This window comes from Gobius niger, assembly GCF_951799975.1.
Source record: "Gobius niger genome assembly, chromosome: 10".
NCBI classification, from domain to species: domain Eukaryota; kingdom Metazoa; phylum Chordata; class Actinopteri; order Gobiiformes; family Gobiidae; genus Gobius; species Gobius niger.
The window spans coordinates 5,909,073-5,935,312 of NC_136861.1; the positions used below are offsets into that span (position 1 = coordinate 5,909,073).

The following is a 26,240-nucleotide window of genomic DNA, read 5'->3' on the forward strand; positions in this document are numbered from 1 at the left end:
TTTTGTCACATTTTTGTCATTTTTTCATCAATTTTTGTCACTTTTTTGTCAATGTTTTCTCACTTTCTTGTCACATTTCCATCATTGTTTTCGTCTCAGTTTTGTTGCTATTTTCACACCTTTTTTTCCAGAAGCTTTTGGACTGGGGTAAAGCCAAACTGGAGAAAATGTGCTCGGTTCAGGTGGGAGTTAAGGGGTTAAAAATGTCACCTTCATTTTTGAATCTGAAATGGCCAAAAAATAAATTCTCAATTTTTTTACACACGATTTTAATCGATTTTATTGGAAATAAACTTTAAAAAGTCTCCTGATCTTTCTTATGAAATGAGTTCTTTTCATTAATATTTAGATTCATAATATAGCCAAAAATTAGACCCATTAAAAATGATCATTTCTGTTTCAAATATTCCTTGTCTGCTCTCAAAAGGAAAACTTCTTATGGAGTTTTCAAAAGAGTTTTAGTTTTCTCATCCTCATGCCTCGAGCTCTGCTGTGACCGTCTCCATGGAGACTCAAGGGGGAGGAGTTATGGCGCTTTGGCTCCGCCATGTTTGTCTCCGCTCTGAGTGGGAGAAACACAGACGATCAGACTCAGGGGAAACTTTGTTTTAATGGAAGAAAACTCCATCACGCTCTCCGAAAACACAACACACGGCCTTTGTAAAGCAGCAGAGATCAGAAAGTCGATTGGTTCTCCACATAATATCAAGCATTGGCTTAAATGACTTGAATTGAGGAAATGTATCTTGTTTTGAGCGGTTTTCACTCATTTAGACACTTTTCCTGATCGGACCAAGTTTACTTTGCTTGTTTGAGGACATTTCACACCAGTTCTAGGGTAAATCTCGCTTGAAATAAGAAAGTAAAATTGCCAATGAGATCAGACCAATTTTCTTACCCCATTGGCAAAGAAAATGACTTGAAATAAGGACGAAATGTTTCGAAACGAGTCATCTCTGAACAAGTGAAATAATCCAGGACAAATGCCCAACAACTTCTTAACTAGTCAAAACAACTAAAATTTGGATTATTATGCTCAAATTGAGATGTTTATACTGATCTAGTTAAATACTTTTTGCAGTGACATGGAGGACATGGAGCGGCGGACGCCATTTTACGATTCAGCCATTTTCCACATCGTTTACACTCATGGCTTCATCACAGTCTGGGGCTTCGACTTTCCAGAACTACGCCCTGAGCCATGGGATCAAGCTCTACTTCCATCTGCTCAACAACTGCCCAACGGCCTCACTGTCTGCTCTGGTCCCAAGACCCAGCTCTCGATCCGCACGCTCAACCAGATCCACCACAAACCAAATCTTACCCAAACCAAAGGTCACGTTTCTGTGAGCTCACCAGGACCTGGAGCGAGATCCCCCTCACCATCAGAACCACACTGTCTCCCGGTCCTTTTAAAAAGACTATGCTGAAACATCTGAGGAACCTCCTGACTCCAACTGACACATTTGGATGCTCCTTGTCACGGTGGACAATGAGGCACCTCCGGGTCAACGATGAGGAGAAGGAGCTTCCTAGGATTATTGTGTGAAAGCGCACTAACAAAGCACTAACTTAAGACGCCATTTTGGAGCGAGTCGGACACTCTGGGGGGATTATCTTCACACAGCTCGTCAAAACAGTCGAGTCACGTCATTATTTTCCGGCTTGTTGATGTTTGGAGCCCGTCCTTCCGCGTTTCAGTGCGTTTCACAGTCGGCGCACATCCAGTCGTCTCCAGATGCACTCAACATTTACTGCATAAAAAATAAAACTCTACATGAAACGGTGAAAGAGCTACGTCACTCTACCGAAATACTGCAATTCCAACACACGGTGGCGCTACATCTCAGCGTGGGCTCCTGAAGTTTGTGATTTGTCTCCGTAAAAAAAAAAAAAACACCCTGTTGTCTTCATCACACTCTGCTGGTTTCTTACATGGTGGAAGGTCCGTCAGCAGGGGGCGCTGTGAGGCCTGAAGAGGTGCAGGATTGACATGAGCGCGGAGCGAGATTCCCAGAACATTCCCACCAGTTCCATTTTGTGATTGTCCAAGAATAAGAGTAAAAAAAAACATATATTCTGAGGTAAATTTGTCAAAATGCAGGCGAGCGTCACGTGACTCTGAGCGGATCCTCAGGAGGCAGTTCTATTTATCTGACAGACGAAAAACTACAAAATGCATTTGGTTTGTCAAGGTCGATTGTCTCAAAATTGTTGGGCGGGTCTGTAAAGCTTTAACGGTGGGACCCCAGTTCATACAGCTGTAAAAAATGAATGTGCAGTGTAGACACTTAAAGGGACTATACAGAGTTTAAAAATGTCCTAATGAGCCTAACTACCTCTAAAATCCTGCACTGTCACTCAGAAAGCTGTTACTTCGGGTCTGAAGTGGCGTCATGTATAGAGACTGCAGTTACGCGTATGACCTGAGGTGGCAGTAGTGAGCATAAAATAATCTCTTTAAAGGGGCGGGCCTAACGCGCACAGATTGTCAGTGAAATAAACCAATTAGCGATTAGCGGACGTGACGACAGCTGTGTCCAATTAAACAAATATGAAGTGAATATAAAGTCACGCGGAGAACGCGAGGCAAAATCCTCGACTACTTCATCCATGATTAGTTTTGGCTCATGTTAACGTTAATTGAACTAACAACATTGTGGTGCAGCGAGTGATTTGTCATTTCTCTGTGACGGTCGTGATTGGTTCGGCCTTAGCCGCCAATCAACAACTTGTTTACTGTGTGTGGCCACACCCACTTTCTTTCGCGCAGAAAGAGGTGGGCGTGGTTTATCAGACTACCATTTTATACTCACTACTGCCACCTTAGGTCATACGCGTAACTGCAGCTTCTATATTAAGCTCGTGCATGACGGCGCTTCAGACCTGTAGTGACACCTTTCTGAGTGACAGTGCAGGATTTTAGAGGCAGCTGTGGTGAACAGGTCTGAGCTCATTCTACACATACGAGCGATCGCGATGTCGTCACATCCGTTGGCCGTGGTCGGCATTTTACATTTTCATATTTGATTAACATTTTATTAAAATCCTATAATCAGCAAAAACAATGTCCATAAACAGGGCATTGCTTCTCTTGCGCTTTAGCAGAGCTATCATTTTATAAAACCGAGATAGAGGCCTGGATGCATCAGCTGTTGCCGACCATTCAAACCAAAACATCCGGCAAAAATTGCTGAAGTAAACAAATAACAGCGATCGCTCGAATTAGGACATGTAGGGGGAGGAAAATACATCATTTTAACATTTTTAAACTCTGTATAGTCCATTTAAGGCGAGGAGATGCAGGTGAATATGGAAAAAATTACACTTAGAGGTAATGTGAATGTCAAACTTTTGCTGAACGTTACTGATACAAATCTGAGAAGAATGTACTGCAAGTTTTCTGCATTTGATGTTTTCATATGAAAAAAATAGCATTTTCATATAAAAACAATATCAGTATCTCACTGTCTGTGATGTTTTCTTGAACCATTAGTTGAATTATACAAGACATCACTAGTTCTAATTGGAGGAACGATATAGAGGAAGGACCTCGACCTCAGGACATCGTACTCGGAGTCAGGCGTCACTTACATCGAGCATTGAGCCTATTTCATGGAAAATTCATGCAAATTCAGTCGACTAAATCCTAATTAATTTCATCATATTTAATCATATTGAATGACATTGTGCGCGTCATGTTTCTTCTCCCACATAGAAGCGTGAACCTGAAATGAACACTAGGGGGCGAATCTTTTAGTGCATAGAAAGTTTGTTGAGACGATGTAATGCCCACGGACACTTCTCCGCTCTCATGTCAATCCCGTTTGGCTGTGAGTCGTTTTAAGGCAGTTCCTTTTCCTCAGTTTCGTCGTAAACTCTGGCTCGAGTCCGTCCATTGCACTTCGTAGTAAAGTCCTGATTGCACGTAACGCTTTGGCCCCGCCCCCCCCCGCCGCTCGCACTAGCTCCCGGGCAGGACGGGGTCGGACAGGTGCTTGTGGATCTCCCCGGGGTCAGCGGCGTTCGGGGCGGAGGGGAGGCGCGTCGGGGGGGAGGAGCCATCGCTGAGGCCGCCGCCGCTCGACAGAGAATCCCCGGATCTGCGCGGGAAACTCGGGTCTGCGCTCTGGAGGGAAGAAGAGGATTAATAACTTCAGCTCCGCCCTGTACTCGCCCGACTGTTTCTCACCTGTTGGGTGGCGGTGGTTTTCCCGGGCTGCAGTGTCGGCATGGAGAGCACAGGGGGCGCCGCGGAGCCGTACAGCCCCGGGGTGAGGGGGCTGGGCGGGGACAGGGACACTGCGCTGTAGGCCGGGGGAACCATCTGTCTCTGGAGCAGCTGCAGGATCACTGTGATGTCTGCGGTCATTCGACTCTCCAACCTGCAACAGGACAAACAAACCCAAGAGCGTCACATCTTAGTTGTTTTCCATCCAGCCATTTTTCTTCCGCTTTATCCGGGGCCGGGTCGTGGAGGCAGCAGTCTGAGGAAAGACGCCCAGAATTCCCGATCCACGCACACCTCCTCCAGCTGTTCTGGGGGGACCCTGAGGCGACGCCAGGCCAGCTCGGAGACATAGTCCCACCAGCGTGTCCTGGGTCTGGGCCTCCTCCCAATAGGACTGGGGATGTCACGGTAACCGGTGTAGCGGTAAACCCCGGTAAAAATGTTGACGGTGAAAATGACCGTCTTGTTTTGTGTTTTTATTATTATCTTGGTGAATAACCGCGCCCGCGGTGTAGGCACGGTGAGCCTCACCAGCCACCGTCTCATCTGCTGCAGATTCCGCGCATGCGCACTTTGTTGTTTGCAACCCAAACAAAACTTTCTCGAAGCTGGAATCATGTCCGACACGACAGCGCAGGATCAGCCTCAGAGTTCAGTTTGCGGAGCGTGCAGGAAAAAGTGTCAGCAAATGCAGCAAGACTTCGAACCTCTGACTCTCCTGCGTGACCGTCTCCCACAGCTCTATAGCAGTAAGCTAACGTTAGCGTGACCGTCTCCCACAGCTCTATAGCAGGAAGCTAACGTTAGCGTGACCGTCTCCCACAGCTCTATAGCAGGAAGCTAACGTTAGCGCTTTAGCTGAAATGCTGATGTGGGACTTTGGGCTGAGGAGAATGTAACGAGTCGCCTCATAGTGCGGCTGCAGCGCCACCGAAAGCATAAGCCGTGTCCGGATACCTCCGCACGATGGCACAATGCGTTACAGGGCTCCCAGTGGCAGATTGCAATAGATTCACTCTCGCCGCAGTTTTATGAATTTTAGAATGATGCATTTTCCCAAATCTGCAAAGCGAAAGCTCACTGGAAGGACAACAACAATTTTCCTGATATAGACGGTTTATCTTCGTTTCTGACGCTATAAATAGTACATGTAATACCCTAGAAACGATCAACAACACATCGTTATAGTTCCTTACTAAAGCAGTTTTGCTACATCAATTGAAACGTGTGAACCGGACGGACACAGTAGAGAGGACTCGCATGAGAAGACCTGTCTGCTGTGTGAAGAACATCATAAGTTGAACATGTGTCCCAACTTGGAAACAATGGAATATCATGACAGAATTCAGTTCATCAAAGAGAACGGTGTTTGTTTTGCCTGTTTAAATGTCGGACACCGAAGCAAAGAATGTCGTAATCGCCTCTCCTGTGAAGTGTGCAGACTGAAGCACCCAACTGTTCTTCATAACCATTCTAGGGAATGGACAGCAAGTACACGTGCCCAGTATTGACGCCAAGGTGGAACTGCTAATTGGGAATATTGTAACAGAATTGATGGAACCATTGCATGTTAAAATTGTCCTGATGGAGACAAAGGACCATAGGCGGTGAGAACACCACTCGGACTCGGATAAATTGCTTAAAGAAATGAAATGCTGGACCTCCTAGTATTATCAATTGAATCAGCAAAGGAAAGAAGAGTGAACAAAGGACTGAACTACTGATGGACTATTGAACTTGTCTAAAAGGTTTAGTTATTTGCATCACATATATTGGCTGTATGTATTTTATGTTGTGAATTGTTGGTAACCCGTGGCAACAATTCAGGGGCCGGTGTGTTACAGCCAATCTGTGAATGAATGAGCGTGATGCATAGAGGGGAGGTTATATAGGCGGGGCTCACGCAGGCCATGGTGAGCAGGTAGCCTACGAGAGCAAACAGGTTTTCAACCGCTTGTGTGTACAAGTTTGAGAAGGATTTTATGCACTGAAGAAGGTTGTTTTTATGCATTTATGTAACGTTAACTGCACTGCATAATAAAGATTTATTTTAACGTAACCTTACCCGGCTCTCCTGGACTCAATGGAAGGCACACACAGCGCGTCTGGAACCTGTACAACACTTACCTGCTTTCTGTAGTAAATGGCTGCTACAACTTTGATGTGAAAAGGTTTTGTCTGTATTTTTTTTAAACGTAATAAGCACTGTTAAACTTTTTTGAAACTATTTCAGTTTGTGTAGGACTATCAATGCTTTCTGAACATATTAACACACATTTAAAAAAAATACCGCGATCATACCGAAAACCGTGATTATTTTGGTCACAATAACCGTGAGGTAAAATTTTCATACCGTGACAGCCCTAAATAGGAGACGCCTGGAACACTTGAGGGAGGCTCCGAAACAGATGCCCGAGCCACTCTGCTCTACTCCGAGCTCCTCCCGGGTTACTGAGCTCCTCACCCGATCTCGAAGGGTGCGCCCAGCCACCCTGTGAAGGAAACTCATTTCGGCCGATTGAGGGTGGGAACGTAGATCGATCGGTAAATCGAGGGCCTCAGACTCAGCTCCCTCTTCACCACAACAGGCCAATACAGCGACCGCATCACTGCTGACGCGGCGCCAATCCGTCCCTCACTCGACCCCTGAACTCCTCCACTTAAGGTAACAATGCCCCACCGCCCTGAAGAGGGGAAGCACCTTCTTATTAGTTGTAACTTCAGAGTAAAAAATAGCCTCTGCCTTTACAAAGTTAGTTCTTGTAACGTTTTGTCGACTTGGGATTTTGCCTGAAATCACTCCAACATGTATTTCCCACACACATACAGTACATTCACAAAAACTCCCTAAAAATGTCAACATTGATCAAGGGGTGAGGGGTGTGACGCTGCAGCTCTCTCACAGTGCAAGTGCACTATAAATAATAATGTTCATTATTATGCAGTATTTGTAATCTCCAAATATAAGTGGCAATGCTTTCCAATTTGTAAAAGCGGCTTAAAGCATTACTAAGTAACTTGTTTACCTAAATAAATCCTCTTCGTAGTCCCTCTGGGGGTAATACAAGTGTTAATGGGATGATTGAGGGGTCTTTCATCTCCCCCTGGTGTCTCTGGCCAGAAAACCCCAATTGCAACTTCGCTGCCACTGGGTCGGAGTCACTAATACACACCAATGGAATCACGAAGAAGAAGCTAACAGGCTAACAGGCAAAGCTAACTGTGGGCTAGCACCACTTAAACAGTATTTACAGCCAAGTTGGAGTAAAAAAATATATCTCTGTTGTGAAATTGGATGTACAATATCCCTCTGTCCCTTTGTCTTTTCTGTCAGCGTAGTATTTACTCTCACCGACAATTAATGAGTAAAAAAACGTAACTTATGTCCTCTAGGGCCTCTTAGTTCTGCTTTAATAATATAATGTAGGAAGATGTAACTGTGCAGCTCTTGAGCACTCATGCACTGTCTGGAAACTCCGGAGAGGCTTTATTTGTTTGTTAATGTGTTTTCGGCTTTAGCGCCCGTGAGGCTGTTTGCGCCCGCTGCCCGTGGTCCGTGTCTTCTCAAACCTGTTGAGCTGAGACTGCAGCAGCTCCAGGCGGGTGTGGAGCTCTGTGGGAGGGCGGTCCAGGTGGTACAGTCCGCCCCGCGTGGTGGACAGACGTCTGGGGAGGCAATCTGAGAACTGAGAGGGTCTACGCTCCGGCAGGTAACCGCAGCAGCCGGACGCGCTCATAGTAGGAGGGGCCGCTGCAGAGAACAGAACAGAGAATACCTTTACACTTAAAGCTTAAAGAGGAACAAACCACGACAAACAACAGTCTCTTCTGATACGAGCGCAGATGTCCGACAGGCGACTACATCCACGGGGTCGGAGGCAGCGGAGTTTGTTTAGATGGAGAGCAGCATGATCCACAACCCCTCCGAGCAAAATATGGACATTTTTAAAAACACATTTCAGCATAATTTATTAAGTATATTTTAGATGCTTCTTTGTATTTACTACATCTTTTGGTGGAGATGTGATAATTTGAAACACTTCACAGACAATAGCAGTTTATTTTGGAGAATGACCTTTTAAAATTAGTTTAAAGTGATGTTTTAAAGTAAATTGTAACCCAGGTGGGAAACCTGAGCCATGCCCATCCCTGTATTGTATTGTCTAAGCCAATCACGGTTCGCTGTGCGTATGACGTCACGCGGTTACGTGGGTCAGCGCCACCAGTCGCCTACGTTCAAATATGCCGCTGTAGTCAGTGCGAGTAGGAGCCGTGGGGAAGCCACACGAGAGAGAGCTGCAGGTCTGTTTTGTTTGTTGTTGCTATCGTATTGTTTCTTACCCGGTTATTTGTAAACTCTCTTGTAAACTTCCGCCGTGCCTTGGGGGACCGTGAGGAAAGCGCTTCGGATAGATAGGAAGCGCGGAACTGGTAAGCTTGTTGTGTTAGCCGTAGCATTAGCATTTGCTTAGCCGCACTTCATTCATTCATATGGGTGCGGTTAGCTCACCTATTAGCCTAATCTGTTCGTCAACAAAATGCCTGTTTCTACCAAAATGGTGACTGTTAAAGGGAATCTATAAAGTCAAAGTCGATTCCCCATGTTTGTTAGGAAGCTTATTGCCTATTGATTGTTTGTTGTTCTAAGTGAATGTGCGATACGCTGTGAGCCGTTGACCATGGTTTGTAAACAATGTGTTGGTTGCTAAATAATGTAGCGCATATTATTTAGTATGATGTGAATATAAAGGATAAGATGTAAATATGTTTATTGTTTGGAACTAATGTAGTGCAATTAGTGCTATTTAATTATGAGTTGTGCACACTGAAGATAATAATGATAATACTGTACATTTTTGATTTATTGGGACTTTGGTGCTGTTCTACAGGCCAGGTTCCCAAGATTTGATGGCGAGCTATGAAGGAGGCCTAGCCTACTGAACTGAACCTAAAGATTGGCACGTTGTGCTGAAGCATCACTCATTCCTGCCAGGCTGGTAGGGGGCGCTCTGCAGCCGCAAACCTCTCACCCCACAAACTCTCTTTTTCCCCTTGTCCACCACACACACGCAAACCTTCCCTCCCCGAACTTTCACTCAATTCCCCTGGACAATACTCACAGAACCTCAGACGTAGGGTTCTGTATTGAACTTTGGGCGGGGTGGGGTTGATTTGGTTGTGTGGCGGCTACAACGCAGACTGTATTTGTGAAACAGCTTCCAGTTACTTTTGTCAACATATTGAGCTCATTGATCTTATTGAAGGGCCCACGTTTATTAATTAGGTTTCTATTCACTGTAAATATTGTGCACTGCAACTGTATGTCATTTTTATTTGCAAATATATGGTATCAAAGAAAAGCCCACTAAATTTCAGTCTCCTGCCTCTCCCTTCTAGAGCCGAGTCTATACCTTCTGACACTCGCCTATACGATCCATTACATGTGTAGCATTTAACCTGCACCGCACGTGCTACAAAATGTTTTACGCATTTTATAAAATGTGCAAAATCGACCACGTGGTCTTGCATTTTCACATTAGGTAAGTAAGGGATAATGCACGACGATGTGTCCATTATCAGAAATAACTGGACGACGCAGAGATGTGAAGTGTCCGCGCAGTCCAGTTATTCTAATAATGGACACATCGTCGTGCATTATCCCGCTTAAAACATGGTCCCACAAACTGAAACTGTTCAATTTTTAATCTGAGTTACCTGAAGGTAGTTCCAGCTCTATTGTTTATCGTTACTATGGAAAGAGCTGCAGTGGAGTGATGTAGAACGTGATTTAACTAGTGGTGCGTTCATGTGGACTGGGGAGCTCGTTTTCCCGAGATGTGACGTCATTGTCCCCAGTTGGTTTATGTTCATGTGGTTTTATGTGGGAAAGTGGGGATTTTGATGTCATCAAATAAAAACGGTCTTTTATCATTGACTAGCGCTTAGTTGAGATAATCATTTAAATGTGTTAGTATCGCAAAAGCTAAACGTTAGTTTGCTGTTTTGTTAATTTTGTTCAACATTGATGTCGGGTATTTCACTCGCAATTTTGTTACTAAGAGGATGACGACAGCTAACATTAACTCAAAAAAGTAGCAATGTTTAACTAAAAAGCTCACATTAGACGATAAAAGAACAAATCAGCTGATTTCCGCATCAGGTGCGGAAGTCGGGAATCTCGTCTTGACCCGAGTTCCCCAGTCGTTTTCCTCAGCTGAGCGAGTGGAAGTAATTCGCCAGAGTTCCCGAGGACCACATGAACGCAGCATAGGTTTACATTATCACTTTTTAGCGGACACCCTGCAGCCAATCAGAATCGAGTATTCACCCAGACCATGGTATATATAGCATTTTTTGTAAAGTCCCTCCTTCCCGGATCTCAGCAGCCAATCAGAGTCTAGTATCCTCCGCATCGACAATGAGACGAGCTTTTCTGTGAACCAGCCTGTTCCCTGGAGGAGCTTGATCATTAACTTTTGAAAATTCTGTTCCTGCTCTCCTCATTTTGCAAACTTAGAGACAATCATTTTAACTACATGAATAACCAAGTTTGACAGTAAAATTGTTAATGGCTTTTTTCATCTAAGCAACATCTACAGGACAAAAGAAACTGTGCCGCTAAAGTAAATGAGTGATTTTGATGTTTTTAATCGCATAAAACCTTTTGTAATTACTTAATCCCTAAGTCCTAATGAAGAATGCAATAGGCTCTATGCGGCGAGTGACACGTGACTCCGAGTGCGATCGCCGGAGGTCGCGATTATTTTATCCAGTAAGGATCAGCGATGTCTTGCACAAATCAACGAATAGTTCAAGAAAACATCACAGACTATGAAGGCAGATGGAAAAAGAGACAAAAGTTTCCTACAGCAAATATAGTGTACATATTCATTTTCAGTAATGTTAGTATTGTTACAACACACAGATTCATGTGACTAATCTACAGCGAAAGTTTCAAATTAACATCTGTAAATAAAACCACGACGTAAGACCTGTCACTCTTGTACCTGTGCACTGCGGCCCCTGGATCTCCATGGGACGTCCCACCGAGGGCCCGCTGTGCTGCCGCGGGGTCACCACCGGGGGGCAGTCTCTCCCCGGCGGGTGGCGCCCCGGTCTGTCGTCGTCGCTGGAGTGAGAGTACAGGCTGCCGCTGCTGCACAGGTCGTCCCACTGAGAGGGCGGGTGCGAGGGGGGCACGGCGGGGTGAGAGGGCCGGGCACAGAGGGTGAAGCCCAGGCACGGCTGGTCCGGGTCTTCACGGTCCATGCCGTCTGAGGACAGAAACAAGAGAGTTTAAAGCAGACATGTCCCGTTTAGAGGAGGTTTAAAATGTGGAATGAGGACTCTGCACTCAAGCCCTGATTTTGAACATCTGGCAAACAACTGTTCGTCTCGTCAACAAAAACTCTCAAACGTCTTGTTATGTTTAAGTCGCCAAAGGGCTATTTTTAGCTCGTCACTGTTACGGATCGTTATAAAAAGGTCCGTCAACAAAATAATATCATCATCTTTGACGAAAACAGCACTGGCTTCAAGAGGAGCTGCCGAACTCAAAGCTAGCAGCAGAAATCAGTAAAGTTTAGAGCAGTGGTCACTAAATGACCGACCATGGTCCAGATCCGGGACCCACTCGCAAACCCGTCCAGACCCGAACCGTGGATCCGATCTTTGGACCCGGCGGTGAATCCCCTCAGACGGGCGACTGTGTGGGCTCTCTCTCTCTGACGGCTGCAGAGCGTAAACTGCAGCACAAATGAACAAAACGAGAAAACGCTGCCCCTGAGCTCCTTCACACTTTTTATTTTTTGTAGAAACTGCCCCAAAATGACTGAAACACCAGGACTAAACCAGGACTAAACCAGGACTAAACCAGGACTAAACCAGGACTAAACAAGGACTAAACCAGGACTAAACCAGGACGAAACAAGGCTTAGTGTTGAACTGAGCAGAGGAGAAACACAGCAGAGCATTGGTACATTGTGTACATACCGCAAATGCTCTAATATAGGCCGGAACCTTTATTTACTCAAGGGCATCTCGGACCAGGCCTTTATTGGAACCAGGCCACAATTAGAGACAGGCCTTTATTTCTATTTGAGCAAAACGGACGACCAGGAAAATGAAGAAAAACGAGACTTGTGTCCATTTGCACCTAAAATATTAGGTTCATTTATTAATTAACATTTCAAACCCTCTCCCAGTGGCTGGAACATTGACGCCTTTTATTTTGTCGGGACAACAGGAAGTGTTTTGTTGCTGTTAGCGGAGCTTTGACATCAGTGTCACTGCAGGTTTCTGTTTCGTTTTTACCGCGGACCGGATTATTTGTTGTTATCTCGTGTAAAAGGCGAGTTTAGACGGAGCGTTTGTGTTTGTGATCGATCATGAGACTGACCCGAGACAAGACGAGACGCTCGCGCTGATCGGAGGAGTTATTTTGAGGCGTGGGACTGACCTGCACACGGAGCAGCTGGACGTGCTTTGAAGACGCGACGGTGACTTTATTAAAACCCTGGAGGGTCAAACAACATTTGTTGCTTTCCCTGTTTCTAAATTATAGACCCGGCCCCTGTCAGAGACCCGGCCTCTGTTATAGACCCGGCCCCTGTCAGAGACCCGGCCCCTGTCAGAGACCCGGCCTCTGGGTTTGAAATGTTAATTCATAAATGAACCTAATATTTTAGGTGCAAATGGACACAAATCTCGTTTTTCTTCATTTTCCTGGTCGTCTGTTTTGCTCAAATAGAAATAAAGGCCTGTCTCTAATTGTGGCCTGGTTCCAATGAAGGCCTGGTCCGAGATGCCCTTGAGTAAATAAAGGCCCCGGCCTGTATTAGAGCATTTACGGTAACCATAACTTGCTCAATTTTCCACCGATTTTCAAACGGTTTGGTTTGTTATAAACGTCAGAAATGTAGGTGTGACACTGCAAACACATGAAAAAAAAAAGAAAATCTGCAATTTCAACATGTTCCAGCATTCACAATTATAGCCACGTTAATAACGTTTGTAAGTAACCAAACAAACAAAAAGTGAGACAAGAGGATTTGTGTTCGTGCTGATCACTCACTCACTTGAGCTCGCCAGAAAGCTTCCCTGTGGCAAGATGGCCGCCGGTGTGACTCTGGCTCAAGACATCTAGCTTTATTATATGATACCTATGTCTACTACTCCTGAACCACTGAAGATTTAAAAAACGGTAATGGAGCAGCAGAAATAAGTGTGGAGTGAGTGAGAAACTTGTGAGGGACTAGCGAAAAGCAGAGGTAAAAGCGAGATGGCCACAGCTAAAGGAACGAACTTGCAAATGACTGAAATACCTGTTTCAGTTCGCAAAGGAGAGCTTGAAAGAACGTGCTGCCAGGAGAGGCTTGTCAACTGTGCTGTTATGCCTCCGTGCCCTGGTAGTTCCCACGGCTGACTTATCCTCAGGAACGACTTACAGTCCGGAACATATGGTAATAAGATTCACTGCACTGCTTTATTTTCAGCACAGTAATTATTATTAGATCTAATAAAGGCTGACAAATCCTCATATCAATTTGAATTTACCCCGTATGCTTGTTTGCTTGATTTTTTTTTTTTCAAATTTTGGACCATAGTTTTTTAATTGAATTCAGTGTTTAAAGTCTGTGTATGACCCATTCCCCCCCTCAGTGCCCTGGGAAATTCCTCAGGTGTTCTTCTTTTTAAGCACACGTCACCCGGACTGACCTGGTCGGTTGCGGCGGCGCAGAGAGTCCCGCCTCCTCCTGGGCCGCTCCTTGTGTCGGGGCGGGTCGCACTCGGAGGCAGCGGGAGTCGACAGGTCCACCCCGTCTGCCTGAGACACACGAGCGCCAGTCAAGCCACAAAAACACTCAAAAACAAACACACAGAAACACTCCAGGCAGAGCCGGGAAATGTGTCGTCTACAAGATCTACAAGCTATAACGAGTTCATCTCCATTGTCAAGAAAAGTGGAGAAAAAGGGCGAAAACAGGGCGAACAAATTGAGAAGAAATATGGGGATAATGGGGGGAAAAATAGAGGAAAAAATTAGGAAAAGGGAGAAAAATGGAGGGGGAATAATGGGAGAAAAAGGGAAAAATTGATGCTATGTTAACCCCTTAACTCCCACCTGAACCGAGCACATATTTTCTAGTTTGGCTTTACCCCAGTCCAAAAGCTTCTGGAAAAAAGGTGACAAAATAGCGACAGAACTGAGACGAAAACAATGATGGAAATGTGACAAAAAAGTGACGAAAGATTGCTGAAAAAGTGGCAAAAATGTCACAAGAAATTGACAAAAAATGACAAAAATGTGATAAAAAAATGACAAAAAATGTGACAAAAATGTGACGAAAAATGAGACAAAAAATTGACGAAAAAATGACCAACAAATGACGGAAAAAATGACAAAAAATGACAAAAAAGTTACAAAAATTAGTTGAACACCCAACAAAGAAATGATGGAAAAATGATAAAAAATGTACAAAAAAATGTACAAAAAATTGACGAAAAATTGATGAAAAAGTGGCAAAAATATCCCAAAAAATTGACAAAAAATGACAAAAAAATGACAAAAAAAATGACAAAAATGTGATAAAAAATGACAAAAATGTGACAAAAAATGGACGAAAAAATGACCAAAAATGACCAAAAATGTGATAAAAAATTGACAAAAAAATGATGAAAAAGTGGCAAAAATATCACAAAAAATTGACAAAACAATATTGACAAAAAAATGATGAACATGTGATAAAAAGTTTACTAAAATTTACTATTTCACAAAAAAATTACAAAAAAGTTACAAAAATGAGTTGAAACCCCCCCAAAAAAATGATGGGGAAAAAATCTGATGACGTGAGGAAAAAGATCCATTTAGATGAGTTTTGTAGATCTTAGCTTTCAAATGAGGCGTTACACTGGCCTACAGGATTTGGGCAAAGCTAAACTGGAGAAAATGCTCTCGGTTCAGGCGGGAGTTAAGAGGTTAAGATCTGGTTCATGTTCCCAGGCCTGTGTGTGGGACTCACGTCTCTCAGGTTGAACGTGACCTCCAGGTTGATCCAGAAGCTCTCGGCGAAGTCCGGGTACATGTCCAGCACCTCCAGCAGGTCTTCTCTGTGGATCTTGTGGAGGTCGCAGTAGGTCAGCGCTCGCACGTCGGCGCTGGATTTACCCGGGCGCCCGAACACGCTGATGGCCTCGCCGAAGATGTCGTTCTTACCTGGAGAGTAAAGAGTAAATCATCACAAACATCTGAAGGAAACACATTTAAACACACATTGCTTTTGCCGTCTCCTTTTGAGCGTTCATGTTTTCTTGTTCTGCTGAAGCCGAACCGCTCATACCGTTTCTGTGCACGGAACTTCCTGTTGGCCAGTGTAGGGAAACAACTACTTCCTGTCCACATTTTAATGTAAATTAAAAACAAAATAATATTTAACCTCTTAACTCCCACCTGAACATGTTTTCTCCTGTTCTCCAAGTTCTCCAAATCTAAAAGCTTCTTCAAAACAGCGATAAAAAAGACAAAAAGAAAATGAGGATGTAAACTCAACAAAAAGGTGAAAAAAGGGCAGCAAAAAAGCGACAAAAATCCAGCAAAAAAGTGACAAAAATCCAGCAAAAAAAAGACAAAAATTCAGCAAAAAAAGACAAAAATCCAGCAAAAAAGTGACAAAAATCCAGCAAAAAAGTGACAAAAATCCAGCAAAAAAGTGACAAAAATCCAGCAAAAAAGTGACAAAAATCCAGCAAAAAAGTGACAAAAATCCAGCAAAAAAAAAAGACAAAAATCCAGCAAAAAAGTGACAAAAATCCAGCAAAAAAAGACAAAAATCTAGCAAAAAAAGTGACAAAAATCCAGCAAAAAAAAGACAAAAATCCAGCAAAAAAGTGACAAAAATCCAGCAAAAAAAGACAAAAATCTAGCAAAAAAAAGGCAAAAATCCAGCAAAAAAAGAAAAAAAATCCAGCAAAAAAGTGACAAAAATCCAGCAAAAAAATGACAAAAATTCAGCAAAAAAAGTGACAAAAATCCAGCAAAAAAATGACAAAAATCCAGCAAAAAAGTGACAAAAATCCAGCAAAAAAGTGACAAAAATCCAGCAAAACAAGACAAAAATCCAGCAAAAAAAGTGACAAAAATCCAGCAAAAAAGTGACAAAAATCCAGCAATAAAAATACAAAAATCCAGCAAAAAAAGACAAAAATCTAGCAAAAAAAGACAAAAATCCAGCAAAAAAGTGACAAAAATCCAGCAAAAAAATGACAAAAATTCAGCAAAAAAAGTGACAAAAATCCAGCAAAAAAGTGACAAAAATCCAGCAAAAAAAAAGACAAAAATCCAGCAAAAAAGTGACAAAAATCCAGCAAAAAAAGACAAAAATCTAGCAAAAAAAGTGACAAAAATCCAGCAAAAAAAAGACAAAAATCCAGCAAAAAAGTGACAAAAATCCAGCAAAAAAAGACAAAAATCTAGCAAAAAAAAGGCAAAAATCCAGCAAAAAAAGAAAAAAAATCCAGCAAAAAAGTGACAAAAATCCAGCAAAAAAATGACAAAAATTCAGCAAAAAAAGTGACAAAAATCCAGCAAAAAAATGACAAAAATCCAGCAAAAAAGTGACAAAAATCCAGCAAAAAAGTGACAAAAATCCAGCAAAACAAGACAAAAATCTAGCAAAAAAAGACAAAAATCCAGCAAAAAAAGACAATAATCCAGCAAAAAAGTGACAAAAATCCAGCAAAAAAAGTGACAAAAATCCAGCAAAAAAAGTGACAAAAATCCAGCAAAAAAGTGACAAAAATCCAGCAATAAAAATACAAAAATCCAGCAAAAAAAGACAAAAATCTAGCAAAAAAAGACAAAAATCCAGCAAAAAAGTGACAAAAATCCAGCAAAAAAATGACAAAAATTCAGCAAAAAAAGTGTCAAAAATCCAGCAAAAAAATGACAAAAATCCAGCAAAAAAGTGACAAAAATCCAGCAAAAAAATGACAAAAATTCAGCAAAAAAAGTGACAAAAATCCAGCAAAAAAATGACAAAAATCCAGCAAAAAAGTGACAAAAATCCAGCAAAAAAGTGACAAAAATCCAGCAAAAAAATGACAAAAATCCAGCAAAACAAGACAAAAATCCAGCAAAAAAAGTGACAAAAATTCAGCAAAAAAGACAAAAATTCAGCAAAAAAAGTGACAAAAATTCAGCAAAAAAGACAAAAATTCAGCAAAAAAGACAAAAATTCAGCAAAAAAGACAAAAATTCAGCAAAAAAAAGACAAAAATCCAGCAAAAAATGACAAAAAATCAGCAAAAAAATGACAAAAATCCAGCAAAAAAAAAGACAAAAATCCAGCAAAAAAATGACAAAAATCCAGCAAAAAAAAAGTTACTTAGCACTGCTTTAAAGATGCATTACTAAACTTTTTATGCGAGAAAGAAGTTGATATTGCTGTGTATTTGACCTAAAATGCGTATGAATGTGTATATTTCTCCCGTCTTTAGCCGCTGCTGTCTCCCACAAAGGAAATGACCAGATATGGATTCGTTTTCAGCTGCAGCGCCTGGACTTAAACTCAGTGAAATCAGACTTTCTGCACCGGTGATAGAAGAGGTTTTTCAGACGACATTCAAGCCAAATGTGCTGGACAGATCAGAGAGAGAGACTGACCCAGGATGGCGACCACCGTGTCCTCCCTCAGGATCTCGATGGAGCCGCGGGAGATGAAGTAGAGCGCGGTGAGGATGTCCCCGCAGTGCACCAGCGTGTCTCCAGGGGGCGCGTGCGTGGTCTTGAAGCGCATGGCCAGGGCGCGCAGACAGCCCTTGTTGGCTCCTCTGAAGGCCTTGCAGTTCTGCAGGAGGGTTCTGTTCAGGTGGAGGCAGATGTCGGCCTGGAGACACTCGGGGAAGCCTTTCAGCACCTGCACAGTCACAAAACTCTGATATTATCGATGTTGTTCAGGCGCTTTCAGGTGCGTTTGCACAGAGAACGCTTGGATTAGGGGCAAATCCCACCTCGACAAATCTAAATAATGGATAGATCCCGGTGTAAATGTCTGGTTTTATTTGTGACATATTAGTTACAAAGATATAGTGTCAAAACCAGACTTAGAGAGACTTATCCATGCGTTTGTCTCCAGCAGGTTAGACGACTGTAACAGCTGCAGAACATCCAGAACTAGGAAATACGGTCGTATTTCCTAGTTCTGGACACTATATGGACACTATATCAGACACTATATCAGTGCAGAGTCCAGTGCTCCGGTCTCTGCACTGGCTTCAGTCACTCAGAGAATAGAATTTTAAACAGCTCTGCTTGATACAAGTCTTTTCATGGTTTAGCACCAAAGTCCATCTCTGACATGTTACAGCCGTATGAACCATCTCAGGCCCTGAGAACTTCAGGGAGGGGCCTCCTGGTGGCTCACAGAGTCAGGACTAAACACGCTGAGGCTAAAGCTAAAATCTGGAACAGTCTTCACGAGGATGTGAGACGGGCCTCAACTCGGACAATGTTCAAATCCAGTTCTTTTTACCCGTGAATATGACACTGAAACTTGCCTTTTACTGTGATTGATTCATTTTTATGTTGATGTTTTATTGTAATTTTATGCAACAGTGAAGCACTTTGAATTGCCTTGTGTATGAATTGTGCTCTACAAATAAACTGTGTTACTGAGTTTCTCAAAGAGCCACAGTCGCCCCTGATTGGGGAAAGCGAGGCTGCCAATCAGCCCCTCTGACCGACACCACTGACCTGTCGTGCCCCTGGACCTCAGGACGCACCTGCGGTCTGTTATGGAAATCTGAACCATTAATTGTTTATTCCTCTCATCATGTCACATATGCTTTATGGAAATTTGAGCATTACATACAGTGACCTATATTCAGTGAGCATTACCTCATTTACTAGAGTTCATGTGCATGTTTGTGTATGAGTTGGTGCGATAGGGCGGAGGATTTCTGTCCTCAGCTTATCTCTCTCACTCATGGCCATTGGCAATTGTTTACTTGTCCATGGTGCCTTATGTAGCTCGACAATGTAAGACAACTTTGACCATTACATCATTGGGTCTCCAGAAGATCCAAAACCCGGAGAGATCTCTTTTAAAAAAGCATTTGAAGACTTTATTATTTAGCAAAGCTTTTGGCTGATACTTTTGTACTTTTTACTATTGTCTGTCATTTTGTGCTATTTCTTCTGCTGTTTTGATTCACCCATGTTCTGTGAAGCACTTTGTGATTTTTATCTGTGGAAATGTCATGATTCGTCTTTTGTTCATCTGTTTTTGTATGTTTTCTTGTGTTTGGTTTAGTCCTGTGTTTTATTTTGACATGTGTTCTGTCCTTGTGATTTTGCTTAACTTCCCTCATTACCTGCCTGCCCCGCCCTGATGTGTTTCACCTGTGCCCCGTTTCCTCTTGTATTTAAACCCCTGTGTTTCCCTTGTCCTTTGTCGCGTCATTAGGTGTGTTTAAGATGAGCGAGGCGCTGCAGGCGGCTGCAGGCGAGGCGCTGCAGGCGGCTGCAGGCGGCTGCAGGCGAGCGGTGCAGGCCGGTCAGAATCGCTCTGACGCCACCTGTGCGACGGTGCCCGTATTCTCGAGAGACCGAGGCGGCTGGAGCGCCTTGGGTAGGCGAGCGAAGTTGCTTTTCTCCGCCTCGCTCGGCTGCCTGAACTACAAAGGCCAAAGGGATTGTGGGAAATGAAGTGCTGTAAACACGTACGCTGACAGAGGACTGACAGATGATTGGATATGAGTTGTGTTTAGATCGGAGACGTGTTGCCCTGACGCTCCGCAGCTCCTGCCTCATCTTTTCTCATCACAGATCTACTCAGATCTGCAGAAATGCTTCAGAGTCTTCATGTTTGACAGAAAGTGCCGTGTGTTCAACAAATGGCCTACATTTTAAATATGCATAAGTTTATTATTCTAATCTGTAAGAGGAGAGTCTGTTATTTCAGCTGTAGTGATGGGTCTGTCTGGTGTGTGGGAGAAGCAGACATGTGTCACAAACTTTTAAAATAGTTTTATTCCCAAACTCTTTCTAACAAACGCGAGACGCTGCGTGATCTGAGGCTCCTCTCTGTTCTCGGGGCTGAGATGTGTCTGCCTTGATTAGAGGCGCCTTTCTCCGCCCTCGGACGCCACCGCCAGGTCTCGTCTGGAATCGAGGCGAGGCGCACTTCATCTTAAACACACCTAATGTCTTCGTCAGCCCCGGTTTTAGTTATTTTGGTTTTCATCGTCTATTAAACTTCACCAGTTTTGTTGCAGTCCTGCATTTTGGATTTTACTTTCTTCACTCCACCACAACCGTGACAGAAAAGCTCTTTATAAATAATCTTTATACCACCAACCACTCACTCACACACTCTCATTCACTCTGGTCTATTGTACATGTTTTTAGTTGTCTGGGAAACAGGAGGAAACATATGCAGACACGGGAGAACGAACACCACAGAAAAACCTCTTCAGGCCGGGGATCGACCCCGGACCTTCGAACTGTAAAACACGCGCACACGCTAGTTTTAAGGGAAAAATCTGCAAAAATAGCAACACTCACTGCATCAGGCAGGATTTAGATATTGAATAATCTCCCCCCAAAAGTCTGTACGAGCGACTAAAGTGGAGATGTTGTTGAAGAGTGGAATAAAAGCCTTATTTTGAGAAAACAGGCGAGGGAAACACTGTGGAGCACGGCCAAAAACATCATCAAATAAACATGAGTGACCCCAACGCTCTGTCCCACCTGATGATGTCATGAGGTGGAGCCCGTGATTCTCCAGGAAGCACAAACGGCGCTTGTTTTTGAAAGGCCGCTGATAGCGCGAGGCCGGACCTTCGCGTGAGAGCAGTCGGGGTCGATGGGCCGGGGCCAGAGTTCGGCTCGTACTGATTTTTGTGATTGACTTTGGGACGATGTGCAGAGTCAGTGACGCACGGCCCGCTCTCCCAGGGCTACAGCTCGGACGCGGACTACATTTAGACTCCGCCGTCCTCCTGTGCTCCATCTGACCCCCTCCTCATCAGTGACACGCTGAGGTTTACAGCTGGTTCGTAAAGGCAATGAAACAGCACGGAGGACACTCTCTGGTATCAGTGGATATTATCTTTGAAACCCAATCAGAACATACTTTTCTAATAAAAAAACAGGTGAGGGTGAGTGGAGCTGACATTGCTGTAATACCACCCCCTGGTGGCCAAAAAACTCCAAAAGACACTTGGTAAACAAGCTCCCACATGGCTTTGGACCTCCTTTAAACTGCTTAAAAGCCTGGCTCTGCACCGTCACCCTCTCCCTCTCCCTCTGCACCCTCTCCCTCTGCACCCTCTCCCTCTACACCCTCTACACCCGTCACCCTCTCCCTCCGTCACCCTCTCCCTCTGCACCCGTCACCCTCTCCCTCTGCACCCTCTCCCTCTGCACCCTCTCCCTCTCCCTCTGCACCCTCTCCCTCTCCCTCTGCACCCTCTCCCTCTACACCCTCTACACCCTCTCCCTCCGTCACCCTCTCCCTCTACACCCTCTCCCTCTGCACCCTCTCCCTCTGCACCCTCTCCCTCTGCACCCTCTACACCCGTCACCCTCTCCCTCCGTCACCCTCTCCCTCTGCACCCTCTCCCTCTCCCTCTGCACCCTCTCCCTCTCCCTCTGCACCCTCTCCCTCTACACCCTCTACACCCTCTCCCTCCGTCACCCTCTCCCTCTACACCCTCTCCCTCTGCACCCTCTCCCTCTGCACCCTCTCCCTCTGCACCCTCTACACCCGTCACCCTCTCCCTCCGTCACCCTCTCCCTCTGCACCCGTCACCCTCTCCCTCTGCACCCTCTCCCTCTCCCTCTGCACCCTCTCCCTCTCCCTCTGCACCCTCTCCCTCTACACCCTCTACACCCTCTCCCTCTGCACCCTCTCCCTCTGCACCCTCTCCCTCTGCACCCTCTCCCTCTACACCCTCTACACCCGTCACCCTCTCCCTCCGTCACCCTCTCCCTCTGCACCCTCTCCCTCTCCCTCTGCACCCTCTCCCTCTGCACCCTCTACACCCGTCACCCTCTCCCTCCGTCACCCTCTCCCTCTGCACCCGTCACCCTCTCCCTCTGCACCCTCTCCCTCTGCACCCTCTCCCTCTACACCCTCTACACCCGTCACCCTCTCCCTCCGTCACCCTCTCCCTCTGCACCCTCTCCCTCTCCCTCTGCACCCTCTCCCTCTACACCCTCTACACCCGTCACCCTCTCCCTCCGTCACCCTCTCCCTCTGCACCCTCTACCTCTGCACCCTCTCCCTCTGCATCCCTCCGTCACCCTCTCCCTCCGTCACCCTCTCCCTCTGCACCCTCTCCCTCTGCATCCCTCCGTCACCCTCTCCCTCCGTCACCCTCTCCCTCTGCACCCTCTCCCTCTGCATCCCTCCGTCACCCTCTCCCTCTGCACCCTCTCCCTCTGCACCCTCTCCCTCTGCATCCCTCCGTCACCCTCTCCCTCTGCACCCTCTCCCTCTCCCTCTGCACCCTCTCCCTCTACACCCTCTACACCCGTCACCCTCTCCCTCCGTCACCCTCTCCCTCCGTCACCCTCTCCCTCTGCACCCTCTCCCTCTGCACCCTCTCCCTCTGCATCCCTCCGTCACCCTCTCCCTCTGCACCCTCTCCCTCTCCCTCTGCACCCTCTCCCTCTACACCCTCTACACCCGTCACCCTCTCCCTCCGTCACCCTCTCCCTCTGCACCCTCTCCCTCTCCCTCTGCACCCTCTCCCTCTACACCCTCTACACCCGTCACCCTCTCCCTCCGTCACCCTCTCCCTCTGCACCCTCTCCCTCCTCACCCTCTCCCTCTGCACCCTCTCCCTCTGCACCCTCTCCCTCTGCACCCTCTCCCTCCTCACCCTCTCCCTCTGCACCCTCTCCCTCTGCACCCTCTCCCTCCGCACCCTCTCCCTCCTCACCCTCTCCCTCTGCACCCTCTCCCTCTGCACCCTCTCCCTCCTCACCCTCTCCCTCAGCACCCTCTCCCTCCTCACCCTCTCCCTCCTCACCCTCTCCCTCTGCACCCTCGCCCTCTGCACTGACCGCGTTCATGTCGATGCCGTTGGTGTAGGACCAGGCGTGTTGGAAATACTCCTCCAGCCGCTGCCTCAGAGCTCCGGGGATCTGGTGGAAGCGGATGAACTCTTTGACGCGCAGCATCTGGGTGTGGTATCGCGCCGTGCCGGAGTAAAGCCGCTGGATGATCGCCGACACGTTCCCGAAGATGCTGGCGTACATCAGCGCTGAGGACGGACCAGACCAGGGTCAGAAAGTATCTGCTAAAACTCAAGGCCAAATGTGAAGGGGGTTTCCATTCATTAACAGGCTGCCTTCACGTTCTCAGATGTGATGATGTCATAATGTCAGTACAATCCTATGAAAGATTAGAACTGGAAATGACTGAAAGATAATGATAACACTAAATGATGACAACAAGCGTTTTATTCATTTGTGATGTCAGGTTTGTTTATGTGAGCTTTGCTTTTGCGACAAAGCCATTTCTTAACCTCTTAACTCCCGCCTGAACCGAGAGGATCTTTTTCCTCACGTCATCATTTTTTTGTTGGGTATTCAACTCATTTTTGTAACTTTTTTGTCAATTTTTTTGGTCAAATTTTTATCATATTTTTGTCATGTTTTTGTACATTTTTTGTAATTTTTTTGTCACAATTTTGTCATTTTTTCGTCAATATTTTATACATTTTTAGTCATTTTTTGTCACAATTTTGTCATTTTTTCGTCAATATTTTGTCAGATTTTTTCTTCAATTTTTTAATAAAATTTTTGTCATTTTTTGTCACATTTTTGTCATGTTTTTGTCATTTTTTTCGTCATTTTTTAATCAGATTTTTTGTCATTTTTTGTCACATTTTTGTAATTTTTTTGTGAATTTTTAATTAATTTTTTGTCATTTTTTGTCAAATTTTTATCACATTTTTGTCACATTTTTGTCATTTTTTCGTCAATTTTTGGTCAATTTCTTGTGACATTTTAGTGACATTTTTGCCACTTTTTCATAAATTTTTCGTCACTTTTTCATCAATGTTTTCTCACTTTTTTGTCACATTTCCATCATTGTTTTCGTCTCAGTTTTGTCGCTATTTTCACAGCTTTTTTCCAGAAGCTTTTGGACTGGGGTAAAGCCAAACTGGAGAAAATGTGCTCGGTTCAGGTGGGAGTTAAGGGGTTAAACGAACGGCATCAACGTCAGGTCTCTAGAATTTTGTTCTTCTCATAAACCAGCAGTTTCCTTCCTTCTTTTGCTCTGAAACAACCTCCTCCGTCTAAACTTTCCCTCAGAGCCGCCATGTTGGTCTGTCTGATGTTGCCGTGACAACAGGGTCGTGCTTCCAGCTCACCTCTTACCTACTTGATGGATAAACAAACAGCATTTGGGTCAGATGTTGTTGTTGCCTTACCTAGACTTCCTTACGCTGTTTAAAAACTTTCCAAACTCTACCATGTCGCTTTGTACAGGACTAGAATCACCTGGAGACCAAATCCAAAAACACCAGCATTTTCACAGTCACCAATACTTCAAGTTAACTGTTGTGATGTCACGTGAATGCAACCTATTGAAAGAGAGTGTGACTCACAGCCGATGAGCATGACGCAGATGGAGAACACCTTCTCGGGGTTGGTGTTCGGGGACACGTTTCCGAAGCCCACACTGGTCAGACTGCTGAAGGTGAAGTACAGCGCCGTCACGTACTTGTCTTTGATGGAGGGGCCCGAGCTCATGTCGCTGTCGTTGTACTGTTTCCCGATCTGCTCCGCGAGGTTGTCCAGCCACCCGATCCTCATGGTGCCCACGCGAGCGGACGAGGTGCGCTCCACGTTCCCGATGGCGTACCTGCGCGGAGGATAAGAAACATGAGAACCCCGCTGTGACGGACTCCCTGTGGCGTCCTCACCAGATGCAGGCGAGCCAGTGCGCGATCAGAGCGAAGGTGCACATGAGCAGGAACAGCACCGCGGCGCCGTACTCCGAGTATCGGTCCAGCTTACGAGCCACGCGGACCAAACGCAGCAGCCGCGCCGTCTTCAGCAGCCCGATCAGCGTGGTCGTCTGAGGCTGGGGAGGACAGAGAGCGGTCAGTGCGGTGTGAAAGAGCCCGCCTTCCTCTCCAGCCTGGCCAATCACAAGGCTGTCACTTTTTTGTTGAATTTTTGTTTAATTTTTGTCATTTTTTTGTTGAATTTTTGTCACATTTTTGTTGAGTTTTTGTCACATTTTTGTTGAATCTTTGTTGAATTTTTGTCATTTTTTTGTTGATTTTTTGTCACATTTTTGTTGAATTTTTGTCACATTTTTGCCATTTTTTTGTTGAATTTTTGTCACTTTTTGTTGAATTTTTGTCACATTTTTGTTGAATTTTTGTCATTTCTTTGTTGAGTTTTTGTCACATTTTTGTTGAATTTTTGTCACTTTTTGTTGAATTTTTGTCACATTTTTGGTGATTTTTTGTCACTTTTTGTTGAATTTTTGTCACATTTTTGTTGAATTTTTGTCATTTTTTTGTTGAATTTTTGTCACATTTTTGTTGAATTTTTGTCACTTTTTGTTGAATTTTTGTCACATTTTTGTTGAAGTTTTGTCACTTTTTGTTGATTTTTTGTCACATTTTTGTTGAATTTTTGTCACTTTTTGTTGAATTTTTGTCACATTTTTGTTGAGTTTTTGTCACATTTTTGGTGAATTTTGGTCACAAAATTCAACAAAAAAGTGACAAAAATTCAACAAAAATGTGACAAAAATTCAACTAAAATATGACCAAAAAGAAAAAAAAAAACATAAAAAAGGTGACACAACACAGCAGGAAAAAGATCAGTTTTGTGGGTCTTAGCTTTCAAATGAGGTGTTACACAGACCTATATAATGGCCAAAGAGGACAGAATACATTCGGTTCAGGCGGGTGGTAAGAGGTTAAACTCCGTATAGTCCCTTTAAAGAGGACCATGGAGAGGACAGTCTGGAAACAT

At 44.6% G+C, this 26,240-nt stretch overlaps 1 protein-coding gene across 1 annotated transcript in view; it reads right to left on the bottom strand.

Annotated features, from left to right (window-relative positions):
* Window positions 1-3,964: 3,964 nt before the first annotated feature.
* Window positions 3,965-26,240, bottom strand: part of kcnh6a (potassium voltage-gated channel, subfamily H (eag-related), member 6a) — a gene marked incomplete at its 3' end in the record, with an annotated part of 68,822 nt that continues 46,546 nt past the window's right edge. The window contains exons 10-19 of the mRNA XM_079564710.1: window positions 25,172-25,332; window positions 24,854-25,110; window positions 23,301-23,500; window positions 17,892-18,144; window positions 15,253-15,446; window positions 13,949-14,057; window positions 11,239-11,505; window positions 7,802-7,982; window positions 4,193-4,385; window positions 3,965-4,129 (exon numbers count right to left, since the gene is read on the bottom strand). Of these exons, the coding sequence (XP_079420836.1) occupies window positions 3,965-4,129; window positions 4,193-4,385; window positions 7,802-7,982; window positions 11,239-11,505; window positions 13,949-14,057; window positions 15,253-15,446; window positions 17,892-18,144; window positions 23,301-23,500; window positions 24,854-25,110; window positions 25,172-25,332 (1,980 nt within the window). The remainder of the gene's footprint in view (window positions 4,130-4,192; window positions 4,386-7,801; window positions 7,983-11,238; window positions 11,506-13,948; window positions 14,058-15,252; window positions 15,447-17,891; window positions 18,145-23,300; window positions 23,501-24,853; window positions 25,111-25,171; window positions 25,333-26,240) is intronic.